This window comes from Carassius carassius, chromosome 39, assembly GCF_963082965.1.
Source record: "Carassius carassius chromosome 39, fCarCar2.1, whole genome shotgun sequence".
NCBI classification, from domain to species: Eukaryota; Metazoa; Chordata; class Actinopteri; order Cypriniformes; family Cyprinidae; genus Carassius; species Carassius carassius.
Window position 1 is genome coordinate 13,655,730 of NC_081793.1, and position 23,419 is coordinate 13,679,148.

The following is a 23,419-nucleotide window of genomic DNA, read 5'->3' on the forward strand; positions in this document are numbered from 1 at the left end:
AGAATTCAGAATTGCAGAGAAAATTTCTTGAATACCAATTTAATTTAAGAATCTGTTGCTTACACAAAGCTAACACATGGTATAAGAAAACTTGGAATAGGCCTACAGCACAAAAGTTTTTGGATTACTTTTATTTTACATTTAGTCATCTGGTCACCATTCAACTTTACTGTGTGGAGTGGGTCACAAAGCTTTTCAATGACAAAGTAAATGGTGACAGAATTTTCGTTTTGGGGTGAAACTTCCATTTAAGGATGACAAATTGATATCTGATGATTGACAAATTCCAGCATTGAGAAATATGTAAGCTCTGTAAGATCATCAATCAAAAATATATAGCAAGCTTCCAGCAGTTGAAACTACAGAATTCAGTTCTGCTCTGAGTCTATGTTAGTCAAAAGAAAAAGTCGATCACAAAGACACAGCAATGCCTCTTTCCCAAGGAAAAGTTCAGGGTGTCCCCCAAGATACAGATACTAAGTGTACTATAGCCTCCTCTCCAGCAGTATTACTGTCTATTGTGTGAGCTGCACCACACAGAACCTGCTCAAGGTGTGATAGTCTGAATGAATCACAGAGAGTATACTTCCCAACCTGCAGGATAACCACACCAGGAAGAGCAAGACTAAAGCCAAAAAAATCATTAAGGATCCCTGCCATCCAAACAGCCTCTTCTCACTGCTGCAGTAAGAAAGCCTTGGGGTCAATACTAAGAGGTTCTGGATGAGCTCCTTCACCCAAACTATCCATACACTTAATGAGGACTCATGTACATATGAACTTCATAACACATTTTGCAACACCCTCATAATTTGCACTTTAGAATATAGTGGAAGAATCTTAACACTTACTTGCTCCCTTATAATTCTTAACTATATTTTTTGTTTGTTTTTAACATGGCACGGAGTTTTATTCATCACCCAGTCATGTGTATAACTTAAAAAGACACAAACCGTAGGTTATGCAATGTTTACATGTGGTTACAAAACAGCACCTGCTGTTAACACCAGGGTAGGCAAGAACATCTTTTTGGCAGTGCATCTGCTGAATAAGTAATTATTTTAAGTATAACTTCAGTAATAAATGAATAATAGAATGATTTCTGTGCACATTTTAAGGTACATTAAAGCTTTTACAGTCATGATTGTTAATATCTCATAGTGTGACTTATAACTCTTCATTTTTTTTTTTGTTTACTCTTGAGGCAAAAACTGGCTTATTACATTTATATTACATTTAAATATAACTTTGTACATGTATCTGATTTGATGTTTAACAATAAACAATTAATAATAGGATAAATAGGAGATTTTAAGGTAAGGGGTAAGGTGCTAATTTAAAAAAATAACATGAAAGCCACCGGTTTAAAAAAACAACAACAAAAAAACTATATGGGCCCTATCATACACCCGGCACAATGCAACACAAGACGCAGCGCAAGTGTGTTTGCTAGTTTCAGTCCGGCGCCATTCACAATTTCCATCCAGCGCCTCATCGTTTAATTAGCAAATGCATTTGCTGGTGCTGGTCTAAAAAAAGAGGTGTGTTCAGGCGCATTGCTGGCGCATTACTATTTTAAGGAGCTGAAAATAGACTGCGCCATAGACCAACTCAAACCTGGTCTAAAGTCTAAAGTCAATGGTGCAATTTGGTAGAAAATGCGCCTCTGGGCGGGTCCACAGTGCACAGACTTTGCTTATTACACACAGGGATGCGCATCACACAAACATGCCAAATATAAAAAACAAAAGGATTACAGTGTAAAATAATATTATTGTGTAGCCTACATAAATATAAAAATGTAATATTGGATAGTCATTGCGTGTATTAGAATTAGGCTACCTATTTGCAATTCAGCCTATAACTACTTATAATGATGAATGAAATTCTAATTCATCCCAAGCCTTCTTCACTTCGGGAAGCTTTGGTGGATGCCTGCTTGTAGATCAGTTTCTTCGCTTGAGAAGCGTTCAGCTTTTCCGCCAACAAATTCCGCCATGTAAATAGCGCCCGCCATGGTGCGAGCGCATCTCGCTCTTTAAAGGAATGGGAGATAACACTGATTTGTTTATTGAACGTTATGCCCATTACTTAAGAGAATAGGGACAACCCATTCCAAAAATGTGCCCCAGCGCACGGACAGTTTTTCCATTAAATTAGCAAAAGTAGATTTGGACACGCCCTGAGTGAACCTGCGCCGTGCGCTTTACACTTTGCGTTTAGATCATTAAAATAGGGCCCTATATCTTACTTATATCTTACAGTATGACTTGTTTCTCACAAATTGCAATTTTAGTCTTGTAACTGCATCTTAAAAATGTGTATTTATTTCCTTGTTTATCTCACAACAACTGCACCTTATTTTATTTTTTTTACTCTTAGGTGGACTTTAACAAAACCATTTCTTTTGAATCAAAAATGAAAAATGTATTCTTTGAGTCAACAATGAAAATTGTTATAGAAGCTGTCAAAACACGTTTTGCAGCCTTGTCTAGATATCACAAACCTTCACCCAAGACTGTCAGATCAGAGTCACACCCCTGTTTTTCTTTTATTTGTCTGCTGTTTTTATTTTTCTGTAGGTGTGTTGTTATATTTCTCTGATTTTTATTCTGATTGAAGATCAAAGATGAGCAAAGGCAAGTAAAATGCTGAGTTAACTGTTCTCTTTCACTGACTTCTGCTATTAAAGCCCTAATGCTTAATGAAAAAGTGGTGGAGAGGAAGTGGTGTAAGTCTGGTGAAGCCTGTGCGGTGCAGAGACAGGAAACACGCTGCATGACAGACATGGCGTGTAATGCATATGGCATCCATTGCCTGCTCTTCTAGCCTGACACTAATGGGTGTTGACACCAGGCCATTTAAAGGTCTCCAAACCTCATAAAGTTCCATAGCTGTGCCTTTACAGGCAGCTTATCATAACCTGACCTATAAATTACATCCAGCAGGGAAGCCACAAACCTGTGCTTATATTAAATCAAGCAAATAAGACACTTCAGAGTTCCCTGGGATCCTAAAAGAGGATAATCTGATAAGTCAGCCATTGAAAAAACAGTTACTGTCAACATTTGGGTGATTTAAATTCATGCAGTGAGAAACAGTTATGACAGCTTTAAATGTACTTTCACTTTGATACTGGCACTCAAGTGCAAGACATTCAAGTGCAAGAAACATTGACTCAGAGACCCGAAACATGATTTACAAACACTCTCGTCACCTTCACAGGTGACTTCCAGCCAGAACATTCATGTGTGCAGGATAACTACCGTCCAGCCTTCAGAGGTTAGTTTTTATTTCTCTGTGTGCTTTGCAGTTTGAGCTGAGGCAGTTAGATAAGTGCAGAGATTGTAGATGGCCCTCAGCTCCACAAGCTCCATTTTATAATGGACTTGAAAAAAAGACTCTTGCCTCTTCAATCATATAGAAATACAACTATATTAACCCTAAAGTGAGCTTTTTGTCTAATAAATTCAATCCTTTTTGTTCTACAAATAATCCTGTTTCTTATTTATATTCTGCAGCTAATCTTTTATATTGGTCTAACTATTCAAAAATGTTAGTATAGTCAACAGCAATACCAGTTCAATTGCATGATTTCTTATTTCAAATTACTAATATGCAACTCAACACACTAATTTTGTTGCAAAGAATCATTATATTAATAATAAAAACATAAATAGTAATATAGAATTTTGTATTTGAAATGTTAAACTATTTAATACTATTTAATTTTATATTTAAACTATTTAATATTATTTAAATACAGTAAATACAATGTTTTGTAGAATCGAAGCATTCCACAAGTAAACATTTCTTCATGTTTATTATAAGATATTTTATTTTTGTTATTAAAAATATGAGCAAATTACAGGCAATAAGACAATAAAGAAATAAAGCGTTTGGTCTCTATCTGGCAGCAGTACTATGCAGGTACGAAATACTATAGAAATTGAATAATCAAATGTAAAAAATTAAACACTGCATAGTCTTCACAGTATGAATGAAACATATTGATCTTTATTACAACTAACAAAGATTGTGTCAAGAGCAGTGAATTGTTGTTTTGTTTTCTTTTGCAGTTTGATTCAAACCAACACCACAGACAGCAGCAGGTATATTATAGTGATATCATTTTAAGACTGTTCGGATATACTGTGTAGTAGGGCTGGGCGATATAGGTCATGTGATGATCAAGCGCATCTCATAAGTAAAGCCGGTTCTGTGATTACCACTAAATCTCCATCACCTGCTTTCAGATGGTGTGGCATTTAATAGACACAGCCGTAGATCATTGAAAATCTACGCAATATCGTGTTCATTATCGCAGATGAATTGTCTTCGATAATGAAAGCGATATGGTGTAGCTTGTCAGTGAACTACGGCTCTGTCTATTAAATGGCGCTCCATCTGAAAGCAGGTGATGGAGATTTACCGCTAATCGTGGAACCGACTTTACTGACGAGATGCGTGTGATCATCACATGTGATATATCACCCAGCCCTACTGTGTAGCAATATACACAATATAGCAAAATCTCTACTGATTCACACTTAATATAGTTACCACACTACATATAGTTTTTTGCAAAAGTTTGGGTATCCATAATAATTATCATAATTCCATTGTATAATCTGCTGGAATTTTGCCACATAGCTCCACAGCATGATGGACCCTCCACCAAATTTTACAGAAGAGAGCAGCTTCTTCTCCTGGAATATGGTGTTCTTTTTACACCATGCAATCAAAGCATCTCTGGTTGTGACCATATATCTCTATCTTAGTTATCTTTCCACAACAAATGATTTGGCTTGTCCAGATGAGCCTTTGCATACCTCAAATGGCTTGCTGGCAGTATGCAGAAAAGTCTTATTACGCATCACCCTTTCATTGGGCTGTTACTTGTGCAAAGTGCACTGGACTTTGGATAGATGTACACTGACAATATTATTATGTTCTTGGAGCTCTTTGGGGGTGGTCTGTGGTTTGTCTGTGACCATTATTACCACTCTGTGACTTTCAGATATTTTTCTCAGCCTACCACATCTTTCCTTCACAAGGACTGTTTCTGTGGCCTTCAATTTTCTAACTATATTTCTGACTGTTGGGACAGAAAACTTATACCTTTGTGATAATTTCTGTCTCCTTCTCCTAATTAAAATGGACGAATTAGCCTATTAGGTCATTAGAGAGTTATTTTATGGTTCCCATGCTGTTACTTTCAAGTAGAGAAGCAAAGCTAGCAATCAGCTACAGTACCTTTAACATCCTTTTTCATGATTGGTTGGACTTGTGTTTGCAGTGGTATGGTTCACTGAGTCAATCAAATCAGTTTTTTTCTGTTGCAATTAATCTACATTAAGTGACTACAAGTATTCAAATCTACACAAATGTGCCCAAAACTATTGCACAGCTTATTTTTCACATTCAGCTTTATTTCATAGAACTCAATACTGCTACACTAAGAGAGTTCAAGTGAGAGTGGCCAAATCTAAAAAAAAAAAAAAAAAACCTTTATATATATATATATATATATATAGATGGAAAAGGTTCTTCAGATTATTTAAATATTATTCAAACTAAGAATAGTTCTTCTTTTACTTATTTTAAAAACTATTCACAGAAAGGTTCTTTGGAGTACTCAGAATGTTCCTTCTACTAAATTGCCCCGTTTGGAACCCTTTAAAGTATATTTTTTACTATAGAGGTCTAAAATTTCTGCACCATTTCAGTGGAACGGGTGGCTTACCAGGCATAGCATGGACCAGGTCTCCACACAGGACCAAGAAGCGAGGTCTGGGCTGTAGTTTGTTGATTGCCTGAACTGCCTGTTTTGTGAGCTGAACCTCCTCAGTCCACTCATCCCCTCCTGAATCACAGTCTCCTATTCTCCACGCCTTCATCAGGCCAAGCTGGGGGTCCGCAGCCTGGACGAAGTAAAAGGGCCCACTCCAATCCTTCTGTTCATCTGGAAAGAACAGGAAAAAATAACCTAAAGATGACAAACTATTTACTTTAAATATCTAAATGTATTATGTTGTTTGTGGATAATGCATACAATGTTTTGAATAATTAAACATTACATAAGATGCTAAAAATCAAACTGTTTAAAGTATTTATAATTTTTTTTATCTCAAGTGAGAGAGTCAGTTAAGGGCACAGCTCCAACACCTGGAACGTGTGGAAACGTTCGTCTAGCTTGTCTTATAGAAACTTCAGCTGTAAATAACACCTTCACAGCAGTTCTTGTGCTGTAAGGAAACAAAAACGGCAGGGAAAAAAAAGTCGATTTTCACACCTCTGGGTTTACAGCACAAATACAGCTCAGAAACAGTTTTTACCCGTGATTCTTTGAGAAACTTCCAGCATTAAAACCTGGTCAAAATATAAATGTATACAAAATATAAATAAAATACCCCTGCTGGGAATATTATACAAGTCTTGTCTTTGCCTTCCACTAAACTCACCTACACTGAGTGTGTGAAAAGGTGTGTTTTACACACAAGTGACATTTCAGACACAAACGAAGACGAAATGAATGGATTTCTGTGTTCATGTGCATCTGTGTAGCTCTGTATGTATGTTTATAATTGAGCTCTATTTTGCGCCTTCTCACGCTCGACTGGTTTCAAATTGCTTGAATGTTTAATCCAACAGGACCTAAAACACATGAAAATGATGAACCTTCATTGTATGATGGTTAAACTTTGCAATTAATCCAAGAATCACCTGTGTTTCGAACCCTGGTACCTGGTCCATATGGATAAACGATCACTATACTATACATGCGCACATCGAGATATCGATGCTGAGACTATATATCGTGCAGCCATAGGTTGCGGTGTATGCTCACTGTTCATCACTCTAGATAGCGTTGTTGAAGCACCATTAAATAAGTAATGCAGGAAACTGTCAGTGTATTTCAGCATGGTATTGTGGAAGAATTGTAAAAGGAATTCTGAATAAGAATCAGTTCTTGGAAATTATTGTGTAATTTATAAAAAATAAAAAAGAATTATTCCCAAATGAGCTTCATTTTAATTAGTTATACAGCCCATGAAGTTTCAACATCAGTCCCCATGGAGCAACCATGTTATTCCAATCGTTTTGTCATTCTAACAAGATGAAGGGTTTGCTATGCTTCGAGCATCTCTTTGGGAAAGCACAAAACCTGCTTAAAATAAATAAATAAAATAGAAACACATGATATCTGACCAATTCTAAAGGCATTTAAAATGTACCATCTGCTGCCTGGAATCTTGTTTGTTGTCTAACGCTTTCATGTACAGTCCCCAGAGACTGGAAACTATTTTCAGGCAACTTTAAACAACATGAATTGAGAGGAGCAGACAAAGCTCCGATGACAGCCAATGAGCACAAGCCTCTTTTAGCAAAGATAAATCAGAGGGGTATCTCAGATGATTCCCAGAGCTTTCAAATACTGCTAACCTAATCATAAGTCAAGATAAAAGCCTCCAGTGATAAAGCATTAAAATATCAACTCAACTCACAGCATCCACTAACAGCCACTGCTGTAGTTTAAGTTTTTTCGCACAAAGAAAGGGGAACACTGCCAGCGCAAAGCAAAGAATAAGCAAGAAATTAGTCTGAGATAAAGATTTCAGACTGGATTTACATAAACAGCCAAGCAGAGGAACCAAATAGGGACAAAACACTTCAAAACACATACACACTGAAAAACACCAAAGGCTATAGTCAAAGCTTATAGTCCACACAAATTTACAATTATAAATATATTTTCTAAATGCATTATTATTGATGTCATTTTGAACAATTTATCTATTAATGTTTATTTATTTTTCATTTTGGTCTCATAATTTTTCATCAAAAATGTTATGACGATCCTTTTCACTATGATTTACATCCCGTCACATGTTTGGGATCAGTAAGACTTGTAATGTTTTTAAAGAAGTCTCTTATGCTAATCAAGGCTGCATTTATTTGATCACAAACACAGAAAAGAAAAAACAGTAATCTTGCAAATTTTATTACAATATAAATTAATGGTTTCTATTTTAACATCCTATAAAATATAATTTATTTCTGTGATGCAAGGCTGAATTTCCATTAGCCATTACTCTAGTATAAAGTGTCACACGACACACTCCTAGGGTGCTTCTCAATTCTTATTTGTGCATCCTCGTTTCCTTTCCTCGCTTCCTTTCCTCGTGTCTTAGCTCCACCTCTTCAGGATGCGAGGGAAGGACGCAAGGAAAAGACGTGAGGAAGGAGGACTTGAATCAAGTGAAATGATTTATCCTCGCTCCCTTCAGCATTACTTCAAAGTGTCATCAGCTGTAATTAAAGGGATCTGCCCTTATGTTGTTAAAGTTTGTTAATTAAGACATTCATAATAAATATTAATAAAGCAAGATGCAATGTTTGAAATATATGACATGAATGGTTTATGTGAAGTGAAAAGGTAAAATATAAATAAAAATGATTACAACAGATGTGAAGGGGGAGGAGAATTTATAAGTGCGTCACGTTAAGTCGATAAAAGGCTTCTGCATAGGATACACGTGTATCCTCGCTCATCGCTCCTCATGAAGCCTCCTCCCTCCTCGTGGTGCAATTAGAGAATTGAGATGTCCTTCAAGATGGCTGTGCTCGATCGGTTTCCGGGTCATAGGATGGAGGACGGAGGAGCGAGGAGATGAGGAGGGATATTGAGAAGAACCCCTAGACAGTTTGTTGTGTTTTCTTTCCCCATGTTCTCTGTGTTTCTGTCTCATTTGGTTCAGTTGTGTCTACTTAATTATCTTAATTTGCCAGCCCTTAAATTGTGTTCTGTTCACTGTATTCTGTCTGGTATTGTTGATGTTACTCTTTGTGTTAGACCCTTTTTTGTGGATTACCATTAAATGTGTTTGTTGTTAATTTTCTTCTCCCTAACAGCAGTAGCATGACAGAATACTGGATCCGCAAAGAATAAATAAGCAGCGTGTTCCACTCCTTTTGTTTTCTGTTTTTGTCCATTTTATTTTTAGTTATGGATATTGCTGACCTATTCATCACCCTAGCCCGTCAAGACCTTCCACTTTTGGACAATGCTGATGAGTTCAGCAAGCTCGCCATTTTAACAGCTTTCGACGATGCGATGCTAAACTCACTGTTCTGGATCGAGGCTAAACACCATTGAGCTCTCAGACATCACTGGACTGTGCTGGAGGGAGGCAATCCTCTGTTATCTGGAAAGCGTCTACCCTCGATCCAGACTCGGAGCCCATCCCACCATCACCCTGGTTGTGCGGAGCAAAAGCCTGGCAGCACACCGGTCCTGAGCCCCCTGAACTCCCGCTCAGCCTCCCTTTCCCACCAGCTCTGTACTAGTCCTCATTGCCTCCGGAGTCTCCTGACAGCCCTTCTGCTCACCCTCAGCCCACTGTATGTGCAGTAGGATCGCCGCGGGTCTGCCAGTCACCATCAGTGTTGTGGTTGGAGGATCCCTTGTCTCCACCTCCAGCTTCTTAGTCCCGGCAACCCAGCGGCTCCACCATGGCTCCTAGCTCCCTCATCCCCACTGTGGCCCGTCAGTCCACCAGCTCCGCCTTGCTCCCTTGTCCCTCCAGCTCTGCCTTAGTCTGTCGTCGACCATCCACCTCCTCGAGACCACTCCAGCTTAACCTCGTCCCTATGGTCAGGCTCCTCCTTCCCTCTGGCTCCACCTTGGTCCTCTGTCGCACCTGCTCTGCCTTGGCCCTCCGACTCTTGGTCTCCACCACCTGCTCCGCCGCCATCGCTCAGCATTGTGGAGCCATCAGCCCTTTCTCCACCATGGCTCCTCTCTCTGTCATTTCCACCGTGGGCTGCCATCATGGCTGTGGCCTTGGTCCCACCTGGCTCCTCCAGTTCCTTCCTGTCTTCTCTGTGGCTCCTTCCAATCTGATCCTGGGACTGTTTGTCATCCTTCTCTGGTGTCTGTCCTCCGGCCAAACCTCTGCCTTTGTCTCCCTAACAGCAGTAGATTGACACACATGATCCCTAAGAAATCATTCTAATATGTTGGTTTTCATTAGAATTATCAATGTTTGCAACAGTTGTGCTGCCAAATATTTTCTTGGGAAATGTGTTTTTTTTCCAGGATTTGTTAAATAAAAAGAACAGCATTTATTTAAAACAAAGATTTTCTAAAAATAGAAATCTTTGCTATCACTTATTAAAAATTTGCTGAATAAATGCTTTAATTTCTTTTGAAGAAAAAAAAATTTACTGACCCCCAACTTTTGAAATGTAGTGTATATTGTTAGAAAAGATTTATATTTTTAAATAAATGCTCTTGTTTTTATTCAAATAACCCAGAAAACTATTACAGGTTCCAAAAAAATATAAACCAGCACTGATAATAAATGAGCATATTAGAATGATTTCTGAAGGCTCATGTGACACTGCAGAGTGTAGTAATGATGCTGAAAATTCAGCTTTGCATCACAGGAAAAAATTTGATTGTAAAATGTATTAAAATGGAAAAACCTTATTTTACATCATATTTCACAATAAATGCAGCAATGATGAGCATAAGAAACTCCTTTAAAAAATTTGAGTTTTTGGTAGTGTACATCACAATATTAATTGGGAATTTTCTAAAGCATTTATCTGAAGCTTTTGTTCTGATACAGGTCATGGAAAGTAGGGAAAAACAATGCTAAATAATTAACTGTTTAATTGCACCTTACAGGATTATAACTATATATATATATATATATATATATATATATATATATATATATATATATATTAAGGAACATCATTAAGGATGCCTCTCACCCTAACCATGGACTTTTCACCCTCCTTCCATCCGGCAGGCGTTACAGGAGTCTACGCTCTCGCACTAGTAGGCTCAGGAAGAGCTTCTTTCCCAAGGCTGTGACACTTCTGAACGCCACACCACCAATCTAACCTGCACCTGCTCTTTTACTGCACTGGTCACAGTACTTTACACACATGCATTTGCACTAATCATATTTTGCACAAACTGCACACTGTTCTAGCTATTACTGTAAACTGTCTAAAGCGGTTACTGTACAAAGCACAGTAAACTATTTCTATAAAAACATCATTGCACTAGTTATTCTGTATATACTGTAATACATTGTTTAACAATACTTTTACACACTCATCCAACTGTATTACCACTGTTCTCACATTGCTGCTGTTCATAATGTATATATAATCCTACATTGCTCTGTTCATAATGTACATACAATCCCTACATTTGCATTCCTATTTATATTCTGTACATACTCTGCTCAATACTGTATATAGCAACTCCACTGTACATTCTGTATATCATAGCTTCACTTACTCTGCACTTTTATGTATATAAAACACTATATTCTTGCACTTCTGGTTAGATGCTAACTGTATTTCATTAGCTCTGTACTTGTACTCTGCATAATGACAATAAAGTTGAATCTAATCTAATCTAATCTAATATATATATGTGTGTGTTTGTATTCTTATATACATGTTGGCCATACTGCTTCTGGTTTTGGTTTTAATGAGATTTTTGTTCACTATAAACTTTGATGTTTGATCTTGAATGACCAATTGGCACCCAGCAATCCCGGTTTTGAGTGGCTGATTTAGCACATTTTAACCTGTTTGCCCTAATATGTTAGGTTAACTTTATTTTGTGTACGTCATATGACATGTCAGGGTTTCTATCTAAACTGCACTGCAACTATCTACAGCTCAATGCACAGTGTTTTTTTTTTTCCAATCCTGACATAGCTAACAGTATCCTAATACTTTGTTGTGAAGTCGATAGTAGCCTAGTCTGCGTTTTTCTGAGACTTGTTGGAATTCTTTAACGGTACACCGGTCAACATCTAACGAGTTTACAGAGGACTGTAAGCTTAGATTTCAAGCAGCGTTCCAAAATACATAAACAACCTTGAACCAAAACATACTGTCATAGTTCAAAGCATAAATAACAATCGACATTAGCTAGCATTAGCTAAGCGTACCTTCTGTCAGCCCCTTATAACTCCGATCCTTCGCTCTCAGAAAGACACTTTCGTCTCCTGCCATTGAAACGCGTTCGCTACCTGGTATAGGATAATAAACCGTTCAACCTATGTTTCGTACGTCTCGCTATCGTGTTTGGGCGTTCGTTGCTAAATCTGACGAAGTCATCTGTTACTTTTACTAACAGTAGTGTGTTTGTGAATCGACGCGTTTGGTGATCTATTAGCAATGTCTGGGAATATTCGCAGTGACTCTAAACAACAGACTGAAAAAGAATTACTATGGATACATTTAACCCTCTGACCCTCTTAGTTTAGGAGTCACACTTACTTTTTTTTTCTTCAGGAAAACCAATGTAATATATTTTTGTTCAATAATATTTTTTTATTGATTTTTAGGGAAATTTATGATACTATGCAATATTTATACAATTTTAATGAGCTATTTATATCCATTAGAATTAATTTTTTTATCTCATTATTTATTTACTATTTTTTTTTAAATAAATGCAATAGTTCACGTTAAAATAGAGTGAAAGCATTTAAAAACCATTTTTTGATGTGATAATTGGGCAATCTGGAGGCATTAAAAAAGTAAAAACTTGTGTAATGTTGCGTAAACTCTTGTATTAACACCCTATATAGATATATACAGAGGCTTTTGGATTCCCATAGTTTTTTAGACCTCATCTCTTCATTTTTTTAGGTTTTGCATTTAGATCTATATCTGGACATTCTAAAAGATAACTTTTTGTCAAGGTTTAGATATTTTTGGTTAGCTAAGTATCAGGTTTTACATTATGATTACAGTCAAACATTAAAATCTTGATAGAAAGGGAACACATAGAAAGCATTTTTGTTACTCAGTATTTGATAATTAAACAATCTAACAAAATAAGGAATGAAAAGTGATCATTCAAAACACTATACAAACATTCTGTAATTAATTAATATTTTATTCAATGTACTTAAATATTAGAGAGAGAGAATGAGAATCTCTTTTGGATTTTTTGATTTATGATTTTTTGATTTTATTTCAATAACTGAAAAAAAAAGATTTTATTCTGATGCAGTATTACCAGTTCATTTGTGTGTGTGAGAGAGAGACATAGAGAGAAAGCAAGCCTTTTGTTTTTTGTTTCCATTAATTAATTTCACATATTCTCACAATGTGCTCTCTTGCAGTCTTACCAGTTCATTTCTGTGTGTTTGTGTGTGTGTGTGTGTGTGTGTGTGAGAGAGAGAGAGAGAGAGAGAGAGACAGAGAGAGAGCCCCTTTTGTATTTTTTCTATTTATTGATTGGTGTCTATTTTGCACTCCTAATATTCTGGAGAGCCACCCCTTGATTGCTGACACTTTTTTTCCTGACTAGTGCCTGATTTGTAGTTTGTACCACCAAAAGATTAACTGAGTTTTCACATTTTTTCGTATTTCCCATTAATTTCCTATGTCGGTCATTTTTGACCATGAAGAAGGTAAGTGTGACTTTTTTTTTTTTGGACTCTTTAACATATCCAAATCATGTCCATGATTTTTTTGTGTGTTCATATTGCTAATGTGACAAAAGTCACCAAGTGTCATATCATTCCGTTGAAGCTACGATTTTTTACATTTCAAAATATAAAAATTTTCGGTCAAAAATGACCAAAGAGGGCGACAATTACACTATTTTCAAAATGCACAGTATTTTATACTTTTATTTTAACAGACATTAACAGGTCAGGATAAAACGAGAATAGCCTACAATACTGACTAAACTAAATAAATAATACATAAATAAAAATCTGAAATATGTTTATTTTTAAGCTTCTGTTGTATTGTTTTACAATGGGCCTAACTCGGTGGAATTTTAAATCTACATCAGCGTTTGCTACGAATAGATCTCCGACGATAGACTGTTCCGGTTGCAGTTAGCGTCTTATAAATCAATGTAGCTTATTTTTTTTATAAATATATGTGATATCAGTGTCTAATAATAAATCTATATTATTTAATGAATATATGTTTTTATTAATTATCCTTTTTTCCTATTGCAACACAATGTAGCCTAGCTATATAGAAAAACACTGTAAATCAATCAGTTGCTGCTGGTTACATCAGGTAGCTTAAAATTTTTATATCAAATGTGGTATGCATATGTGGAGGTCGTTGCTGTCATCATGTTGTTCCAGTCCTGAATGACTCTCATAGCTCTCTTATCAGTTAAAGTGATGGGGATCACAAACAAACAAATAAATAAATCCTATCTGCAAAGTCTGTAAGTACAGGATTGGAATGGTACCACTGATCTCACTGCTTCCAATTCTGCCAGTATACAGATTAAAATGATATGATGTAAAGGAAGGGTTATTGTGACGAGTGGGGCGGGGCCGAGGGACATGGGAGCGAGGCCGGGGGAGTGATTGGAGATGAACTGCACCTGTTCGTCCCACCGGTCTCGAGGCCCATGGAGGAGATGGAAGGATATAAAACTGGAGCGACGACAGTGAAGGACGAGAGAGGACCAGGCCTGGGTTTTTAGTTGTGTTTTGGTTTTTATTTTATGCGCACCAGTCGTCCGTGAGGGGCTGGTGCGCTGTTTTGTGTTTATTTTGTTTTATTAAAATGTTGTTGATTGTCCGCCGGTTCCCGCCTCCTTCTTCCGGATGAATATCAACCTTCATATTCATCCGGAAGAAGGAGGCGGGAACCGGCGGACAATCAACAACATTTTAATAACACAAAATAAACACAAAACAGCGCACCAGCCCCTCACGGACGACTGGTGCGCATAAAATAAAAACCAAAACACAACTAAAAACCCAGGCCTGGTTCTCTCTCGTCCTTCACTGTCGTCGCTCCAGTTTTATATCCTTCCATCTCCTCCATGGGCCTCGAGACCGGTGGGACGAACAGGTGCAGTTCATCTCCAATCACTCCCCCGGCCTCGCTCCCATGTCCCTCGGCCCCGCCCCACTCGTCACAGTTATAAAATAAAGCCCCAAGTTAGGGTTAGGGTTTTTTTTTTTTTGGAATACTTAGACGAACGAAACATCCTTTCACTGATATCCAAAAAGCAAACTCTTTTCTGTTCACTTAACGAGCAGAAAATTATAGTATCATGAAGACTTAAATTAAATGATTTTATATGATACGCAGCGTCAAAACGCAACTCGCAGACCCACCCATTGAGCAAAGAATCCAGAAACCATTTATCATTTGTGTTTTCTCATATGCATAGTCAAGTTACACTAAATGGAACTGGTATGCGATCTGTATATGGTAACAGTATGTTGCAAATTAATTTTTTTCAAGACAGGAGCCAATTGGTATTTTACGCGCCTAAGAAATTATATTCGTTTGCATGTTGCACGTAGTAGCCTAACATAACTTAGAAGGCAACTTTCCACGTGATTCTTTACTACAGAACAGTTTTTTTTCTTGTCCAGTCCCTCCCACGTCTCCTCCTTCCCTTTACGCGCTGTCTCTCCCACTCTCAGCGCGCGCTCCACTGTTCTGTCTCAGCTCTCCTGTCATCGTCAAAAACGAAGACAGCCTCCAGGGTAGTTGGCGCAGTGGTTTAAGAGCGCTAAAAAAAGTATTTGAGAATCAACAGAACAAGTGGGATTGAGATCGACAGCTGTCAGAGTGGACTTTCTAAACATCTGCGGTCTTAATTTACCTTTTTTTAAAATGCAAACCTCCACGTATGGCTTTGTTCACTTGTGTGGATTTATTTCCTTCTGTCACTGGTAGTACCAAGTCGTTTCTCTGTCTTAGTTTGTACTCAAAAAGAAGCCTCCAGGAGACTACAGGATGAAATGGACAGTCTTGCTGTTAGAATACTTCTTGGTCAAAGTTGTGGTGCTGTTGTGCAGCGCGGTCGGGGAGGCGCAGCAGCAGCAGCTCGAGGGCTTTATAATGCTCTCAGGATCCAATGGGTCCCGGGATGAGGAGAGCGTTTCTGAACCTCCACATACTGAGGAAAAATGTCGGGGTTACTATGATGTCATGGGACAGTGGGACCCGCCGTTCGTTTGCCGAACTGGCAATTATTTATATTGTTGCGGCACTTGTGGCTTCAGATTTTGCTGCGCTTATAAAAACTCTCGTTTGGATCAAAGCACCTGCAAAAATTACGATACACCAGTGTGGTTAACAGGACAGCCTCCATATAAGAAAACCCTTGACCCTAGACACGATCCAACCAAGGATAAAACAAACTTGATTGTATATATAATATGTGGAGTAGTGGCGATAATGGCACTGGTTGGGATATTTACCAAACTTGGACTAGAAAAGGCACACAGACCTCACCGAGAGAGCATGTCTCGGTAAGTAGCTATGTTGGCTTCTTAACGAAGTCCTCATTTTCTTTTTGAATTTTGCCAAAATGCTTATGATAAGAATAGTGTGCTTTTCTATTTATTTTTTCTTGTAATTAATAAGTGTGCTTGCTATGTGGATGTCTTTGATGTTCCATCTTGTGCCATGAGATCTGCGATTTTATTAATCACTGTCAAGTTAAAAGAAGTTTAAAACGCATCTGAAGATGGCATTCCATTGTGCATCTCTTTGTTTTTGAAGGCAGCAATGATCCAGTGTGTTTGACCGCTTGGGTCTTTCACTCATGGTGCATAAAAAAAGAGAGAGAACCCAGGTGTTTAGAAATGCGTTTTGTTTTAAAGATTTTATTTTTTAACTTAATTTCGATACTGAAAACCAAGGGAGAGAAAGAGTGAAGGCGCTCATTGTGCAAGACACTGAAAAAACAGCAAAGCAACAGTGAAAGATATATGCGTACATATGTGTGTCCATAGTCCAGTAATTAAAATCAGTTTAAAAACAGCAAAAAATGGTCTGAATGGTATCTTCGGCTGAAAAATGTTTACACCATCCAAGAATGGGTATATAATAATTTTTTTTTTTTTTTAATCCAGGCAAAGAATTTTCACACTAACCCAATCTTCTGCGACTTTTGAGCCAAAAGTGTTGGTTTTTAAAGCTCTGTCTGCATTTACTGTTGTGCCTATTCTGCCCAAGCATATTCATGCATAATTAGAGCAAAAACAGTCCCTTGGATCTTCAATAGCCTTTCTATATTCATGGATTTGTGTTATGCAAGCTCTCTTTTAAAAGGCTTTCTTGAATCACAGATCTCAAGAGATCCACATGAAAACACGGTTGCACATGTAAACCAGAAAAACTGTACTAACCATTTGAGATATTACATTATATTGCATAACTTCCGTTTGTCAGTGTTTTACCCTTTAGTTACTCAGCTTGAATTGTGGAGGTGGAAATCTCTTGTTCCTACTGATTCTGTGGGTCAAAACCTCTGATGAGAGCCTCACAGCCCACAGTGTGAAGGTTGCTGAAAGAGCTGCTCACAGAAAAACCTGTTCTTTTTGAATCAGCACTCTGGACAGCGGCAACTATAACACTGAATGAATAGATGTCAGTCTACTGACATTATATCACTGTACGCCGTTCAGCTGTGCTTTGACATCTAAATACAGACCTATTACACAATGCAATGGAATACTTATCTAATGCATGCTTGTTCTTCAACAGAGCTGTTGCAAGCGTCATGCAAGGTGCCCGTCAGGGTCAGCATGAGGAGGCCATCGGAATGCACACACAGCATTATGACACTGTGCAGGCGAGAGCAAACAACATGCGTGAGTTGATTGTAACCTACATCCTCTCTTTTCCCACAAACACAGCATATACTATTCACAACATTTATGCTCTTATGAAAATACCCTAAAACAGTCTAAAGCATGCTTTCTTTTGGCTCGAGTGCTTATCATACCAAATCCTCTATACAATACAATGCACTTGTGTACTGAATTACACATGTAGTTATAAATGATACATATAACATATTAAGTATTCAAAGTTTTGCTTGTGGTGCAAAACTTTGTTGGTTCTGCACCACTTTTTGATTTTCTTTTTCTATGCTTAGCGTGTAACAGATATATGTAAGAGAAAGGAGATGCTGAGAGCACAATGCTGTTGTGAAAAAAGCCTATTTATGGTCACTGCCGTGGGCTGCTGCTGCGGTTGTGTGTAAGGTATTGTTTAAAACTGCTCGAAATGAATGGCTCACAAATGTTCAAACTCTCATTTGTTGCAATTCTGATAACATCACCCTCTCCATGGTTATCAACTACCTAAATATATCTGTGTTGCAATAACACAAAATACAGTGAGAATATCAAAGCCCCCCTCAGAGGGATCCATTTTGGTTGACACTGACGCTGTGAGTCAGTAGCTGGAGAAATTTCCCTTTCATCTAATTGCAAAGATAATGTCACTCTTTCTTCACTGCCATGCATCTTGTAGGTATCTCCATTAGACTTATGATTATGCTACATTTCTTTACCACGAATAAAGACTAAGAGCAATAATATGAAGACATATCTCAGGAAAATAATTTTAAAAGTGCTGGATTTGTGAGGGTTCTTTTGTCTTTAACAGAAGTACAGCCCTTTTGGGTTCTCTTTTTTATAGTTGCAAAAGGAATCATGCCTTGAAAGTGATATAAAGAACCTCAGTGGTGCTGTGAAAGAGCCTTTTCATATGAGTCTGGAGGGGTTTTGCTTTATTTTTTATTTATCCACCTGCTCTACACCTGCACTGTAACCTCTTAAATGGTTTTAATTAAGAAAAGATGCATTCAAAATGAGAGAATTAGATAAAAAAAGAAATATTTTTAGCAGTATGTGGATGATATTTCTAAAGTTTTATTTCACATGCAGACAACTGTTACATACGGAACGTCGCACCAACCATTAACCAGTTTGATTTAGAAATGTAACTATGAAATCAGTATAATGTCAGTGCTGTCCTCTATTACATAAAAATACATTCAAAGAGTAGTTTCGCCTCACCTTTTATTCACAGATCATGATCATTATTCTTGCAGTACTGGCTTTTAATCCATAATCCAGAGTGTAATTATGTGGACTGCTTTGAACCTCTGAACCCAATGATTTAATATACAGTCCTCTGAGTTACTCTGTATGAGATAATGATTTGAACCAAAATCAAGAGAACAGACACCGGCCCTAAGAGCAAGATTTCAAAGAATAAAGCCTAAGACTATAGATAAAATGTCCTGTTATTTGAATGCCAACAGACCGGTTTACAGAAGATTATCAAATCTGCTTTATGTGACACAATAGAACTTCAAACATTCGTAAATGACATATTTGAGATTTTCAACAATGATATAACAGAAAGATTGTGCATGTGCTGTAAGTTAAGTGCTGTTATTATTTCAATATGTAAAGCTAGTTAGATTACACGACTGCCCCTCCCCCAATCACTCTTACATGTGTTACTGAGAATGTTTTAAAGATTTAAAGGCATACAAGATGAAAATATATAATATATTCCTTATTTTATATTCTTGTCGTATTCAGATTTGCCCATGCTCTGGACTCTCTGGGAAATTATTTTTTCACGTAAACCAATCAAGCCGTAACTGTGTACTGGCATTCTCATCCCTTGATATTCCAGATGCTCACCCAACGTGTGCTGAATGATCCAATCAAAGAGGTCTGTCTAGTCACTGAAAGTACAAAATTACTAGACCTTTTTTCCCGCAGTGATCCAAGATTCAGGAAGAAACAATACTGTGTTCCATTACCATTACAGCTTGACATTACAAGAGTACTGGTGGCTTTAAGAAAAAATAGAATGAAAAAGAAGTATCAAATACAGAATGGTAAATTATTTTGGTCATGGCATGAAATAATCAAAACATAAACCCAGTGTGATTTCAATCGTTGTACAGTACAGGATGTTAAATTCGGCATGTCAGTGACCTGAATTAAAGAACAAAAGCATTTCCTCCCACAGTGCACTGAGCAACTGAACCTTGCAGTTGAAGTGGAGCTTTTTCCAATGCCACAGCCAAAAATAATTACCTTAATGGGGGTTCCCAAAAGAAACAACAGAAATCTATTATGCTATATTTATTTTAAGCCTTGTGCCAACGCAAACACCTGAAACAAGATCTGTTTACAAATATGCATGTGCAGAAGACACATCTGCATGTTCTGTATGGACTTGGTAAAGATCAGAGAGCATATCTATTGTCCTTAACCATCTCACTTTAACTTAATACAACAAATAAAAAGTGGAGAGAACAGAATGGTTTCTGCTCACCTATTACATTCTTCATCCATGTGATTATTCTTGCCGTTGGCACTACTAGCAATAAGTCCATTTACAGCAAATTGTCCTAGGTCATTGCTAGTACAAGCATGTCTTTGTAATAGGATTCTCTCATTGCAAAAAAAAGAAGAAAAAAAAGATTATTTGATGTCTAGAGGCATGCAAGCTTTTAAGCCATCAAATAGATCTCAAACTTTTAACTTCACTCCTACTTTATTTTATTAAAAGCCAAAGGCTTATATCTAAAAATTATACTGAAATCTTTTTTAAATGACAGGGTGATTCATCTTGAAATAATATGTCCACTCTTTGAAATGCTATTATTAAATATTGTTGTGTGAGAATGTCACTAATGCCCTTTAAAAAAGCTGCCACACATATCCTAGGGCTAGTTGCATAAACTTAGTCTCTATGTTAAGACTGTGTCTTAAGTACAAGTTTGACCAGCTAGCAGTGAGCAAAGGGGTAATCAACAAAAGTAATCAGTCTATTTTTGGATTCAACTTTGACAAATCTATGATTTAATAACTGATTTAATATATATATATATATATATATATATATATATATATATATATATATATATATATATATATATATATATATATATATATATATATATATATATATATATATATATATATAATTATGGTCAGTCTTAAAGAAAAAAACTGGATGACTAAATTGTTAGACTAGTCCAAACCTTTTTTTTTTAAGTCTTAACAAAGCTAAAACTTTCATTTGACAAGTTCACATTATTCTTGCCACCACCAGAAGTGCTAACAGAGCCAGCATAACTCTCCAAGATCATATCAAACTCTTTATGTAATATTCATTTAAAACACATGAAGAGTCTATTCTCTCTTTTCTCCTAAATCTTTAAACAAATCACAGTAGCTCTTTCTGCAGGTTACAACATTATGCCACTAAGTGGCGACATGCGTTTGTCTTTATAAGCCAGTCAGTGAATAATTTATTCAGCTGATTCATTCTAAAATGCTGATTCATTTGAAAATGGAACACCCCTACTTTGTTGCTCAGAGACAGTGTTATTAGTTTAATTTATATGCCGTTGTATTTTTTTATTCATATTTTTAATTAGCTTTTATTTTACAATTAATTTTTTATTAATATTTAGCTTGAATTAATTTACAGTTTTAGGTGTAGTTTTACTTCAATTTTTGTTTTGTCTGAGTGATATTTTTTAAATTAACAATTTCAAAGAAAGATTTGTCACTTGATATTTAATTGTTTGTAAGATTTAAGTGTTTCTAATGGCAATACAATAAATTAATTGATAATATAATTATCTATTTAATTTACAATTACATTGTAAGCCATTTCCCCCCATCTTTGCAATCTTTTTCTTCTTTTTCTGGATTGATGCAAGCGCTGACTATGTGTAAGAACAGAGCATGTGCAACATACCCCCCCCCCCCCCACCCCAATCTCATTTATTGGGCCACAGTTCATGCTCCTTGAGGCAAGCAGCATATTTCTGTTGGCTCAGCTACCGTAGCCACCATTGCTGCCATGCTACAGAAACCCCCCATTGGGATTGTATTCAGGTCAGCGTGGTCTCCCCATGCTCTGAGAACCCAACCAAGGAGAATTGGCTCTGATTTCACACCTAGAAGACAGGCTGGCAGTTTATTTCTTCCAGCACATTGGGGAAAGAGGGATATGTGGCCATCTGATGTGCGTCACTGAAACGAGGCTCGTACAGGTCTGCTACTTGATGCCAATGCTTATTTTACTTCACATGCAGAACCATGGTGCCCATTGTCACATGGAAATACCACCTTTGATACTCCAATCCTAGTAATCAAAACAAATTTTTGCATGATAAAAATATATATTTTTTCTTTTCTTTTTTTTTTTTGTTTAAATTTTTTTTGCGAGAGAAAATAGAAAGGGAAAATTCATTGTACAGAATGACGACTCTCTTGTATGGTTTTATTATTAAAATAGAAGCATCGAATTGCATCTTTGACTGGCTCACCACTCTAGAGTAAGGTGTGGTCACATACAAGCCAGATTCATGGGCAAAAAAGGGTCCATTGTCTATTGTCAACAGTGATGTATGTAGCACAGCTTACACAGAAATAAGTTCTGGTGGACAGTGCAACGTATGCGTGACTGGAACCAACCTGACCAACTTGAAATCTTTAGCCCTCGTGTGAAATTCCTGATAGCATGGATTTCTATTGAAATTACTGGATTTTGCCGGCTAATAATCAGCACTTCTCTCAGATTGTCTTTGGTAATTCAAACATCATCACTGATGTAGCACTGTTTTGCCTCAGATTTTGTACTTTTTCAGTGATCTCCATAAACTGTTGCTGAGTGGAAAATCAGAGCTAAAATGGTGTAGTGTGTGGGCAGCATAAGGTGGCCTAAATGGAAAGTATTGCAATTTCAAGTCACATGAGCCAATATTTTATTCACAATGGAACATAGAAAACAAATGTTTAAACTGAAAAATACGACAATTTTATGCACAAAATGAGCTCTTTCAAATTTGATGCCTGCTACAGGTCTCAAAATAGTTGTGTTGGGGCCATGTTTACCATGGTATATCTCCTATTCTTTTCAAAACAGTTTGAAGATGTGCTTTGAGGTTATGAGTTTCTGTAGTGTTGATGTTGGAATTTGGTCCCATTCTTGCCTGATATAGGTTTCAAGCTTTTCCAAACAGTCCATTTTAAATGAAACTTGGCCCACAGGACATGACGGTGCTTCTGGACCATGTTCACATATAGCTTCCTTTTTCACGATAGAGCTTTATGGTGCGTTCACACTTGGTTCGCTTGCATGGTTCCAACAAAGGTCTTCGGCCTTGTCCCTTATGCACAGAGATTTCTCCAGTTTCTCTGAATCTTTTGATGATGTTATGCACTGTAGATGTAGACAATCTGATGTTGAGGAACGTTATTTTTTACACACTCTTTCACAGATTGGAGAGCCTCTGCCCATCTTGACTACCGAGAGACTAAAAAAGACATGCCCCTCTAAGACATGCTTTTTATAGCTAATCATGTTACAGACCTGATTTCAGTTAACTTAATTGGTTGCTAGATGTTCTCCCAGCTGAATCTTTTCAACATTTCTTGCTTTTGCTGAGTGTTTCTCAAAACCAATACAGCAGCATCTCAGAGATCTCAAATTAATCAATTAGCAGAAGTTATTACTCCATCACATGCTTGTGAGGTCATTAACAATGGCCCTGAATTGTTGAACTAATGTGGTTCCAACGAAGGAGATG

General features: G+C 37.1%; 2 protein-coding genes across 2 annotated transcripts in view; one reads left to right on the plus strand and one right to left on the minus strand.

The window, feature by feature from the left end:
• LOC132121421 (serine/threonine-protein phosphatase CPPED1) overlaps window positions 1–12,196 on the minus strand; it is a 35,896-nt gene extending 23,700 nt beyond the window's left edge. Inside the window, exons 1-2 of the mRNA XM_059530779.1 lie at window positions 11,988–12,196; window positions 5,747–5,965 (exon numbers count right to left, since the gene is read on the minus strand). Coding sequence (XP_059386762.1) covers window positions 5,747–5,965; window positions 11,988–12,051 — 283 coding nt within the window. The 5' untranslated portion in view covers window positions 12,052–12,196. The remainder of the gene's footprint in view (window positions 1–5,746; window positions 5,966–11,987) is intronic.
• A 3,276-nt stretch (window positions 12,197–15,472) lies between these two features.
• Window positions 15,473–23,419, plus strand: part of LOC132121423 (protein shisa-9A-like) — a 32,642-nt gene continuing 24,695 nt past the window's right edge. The window contains exons 1-2 of the mRNA XM_059530781.1: window positions 15,473–16,301; window positions 17,542–17,648. Of these exons, the coding sequence (XP_059386764.1) occupies window positions 15,784–16,301; window positions 17,542–17,648 (625 nt within the window). The 5' untranslated portion in view covers window positions 15,473–15,783. The remainder of the gene's footprint in view (window positions 16,302–17,541; window positions 17,649–23,419) is intronic.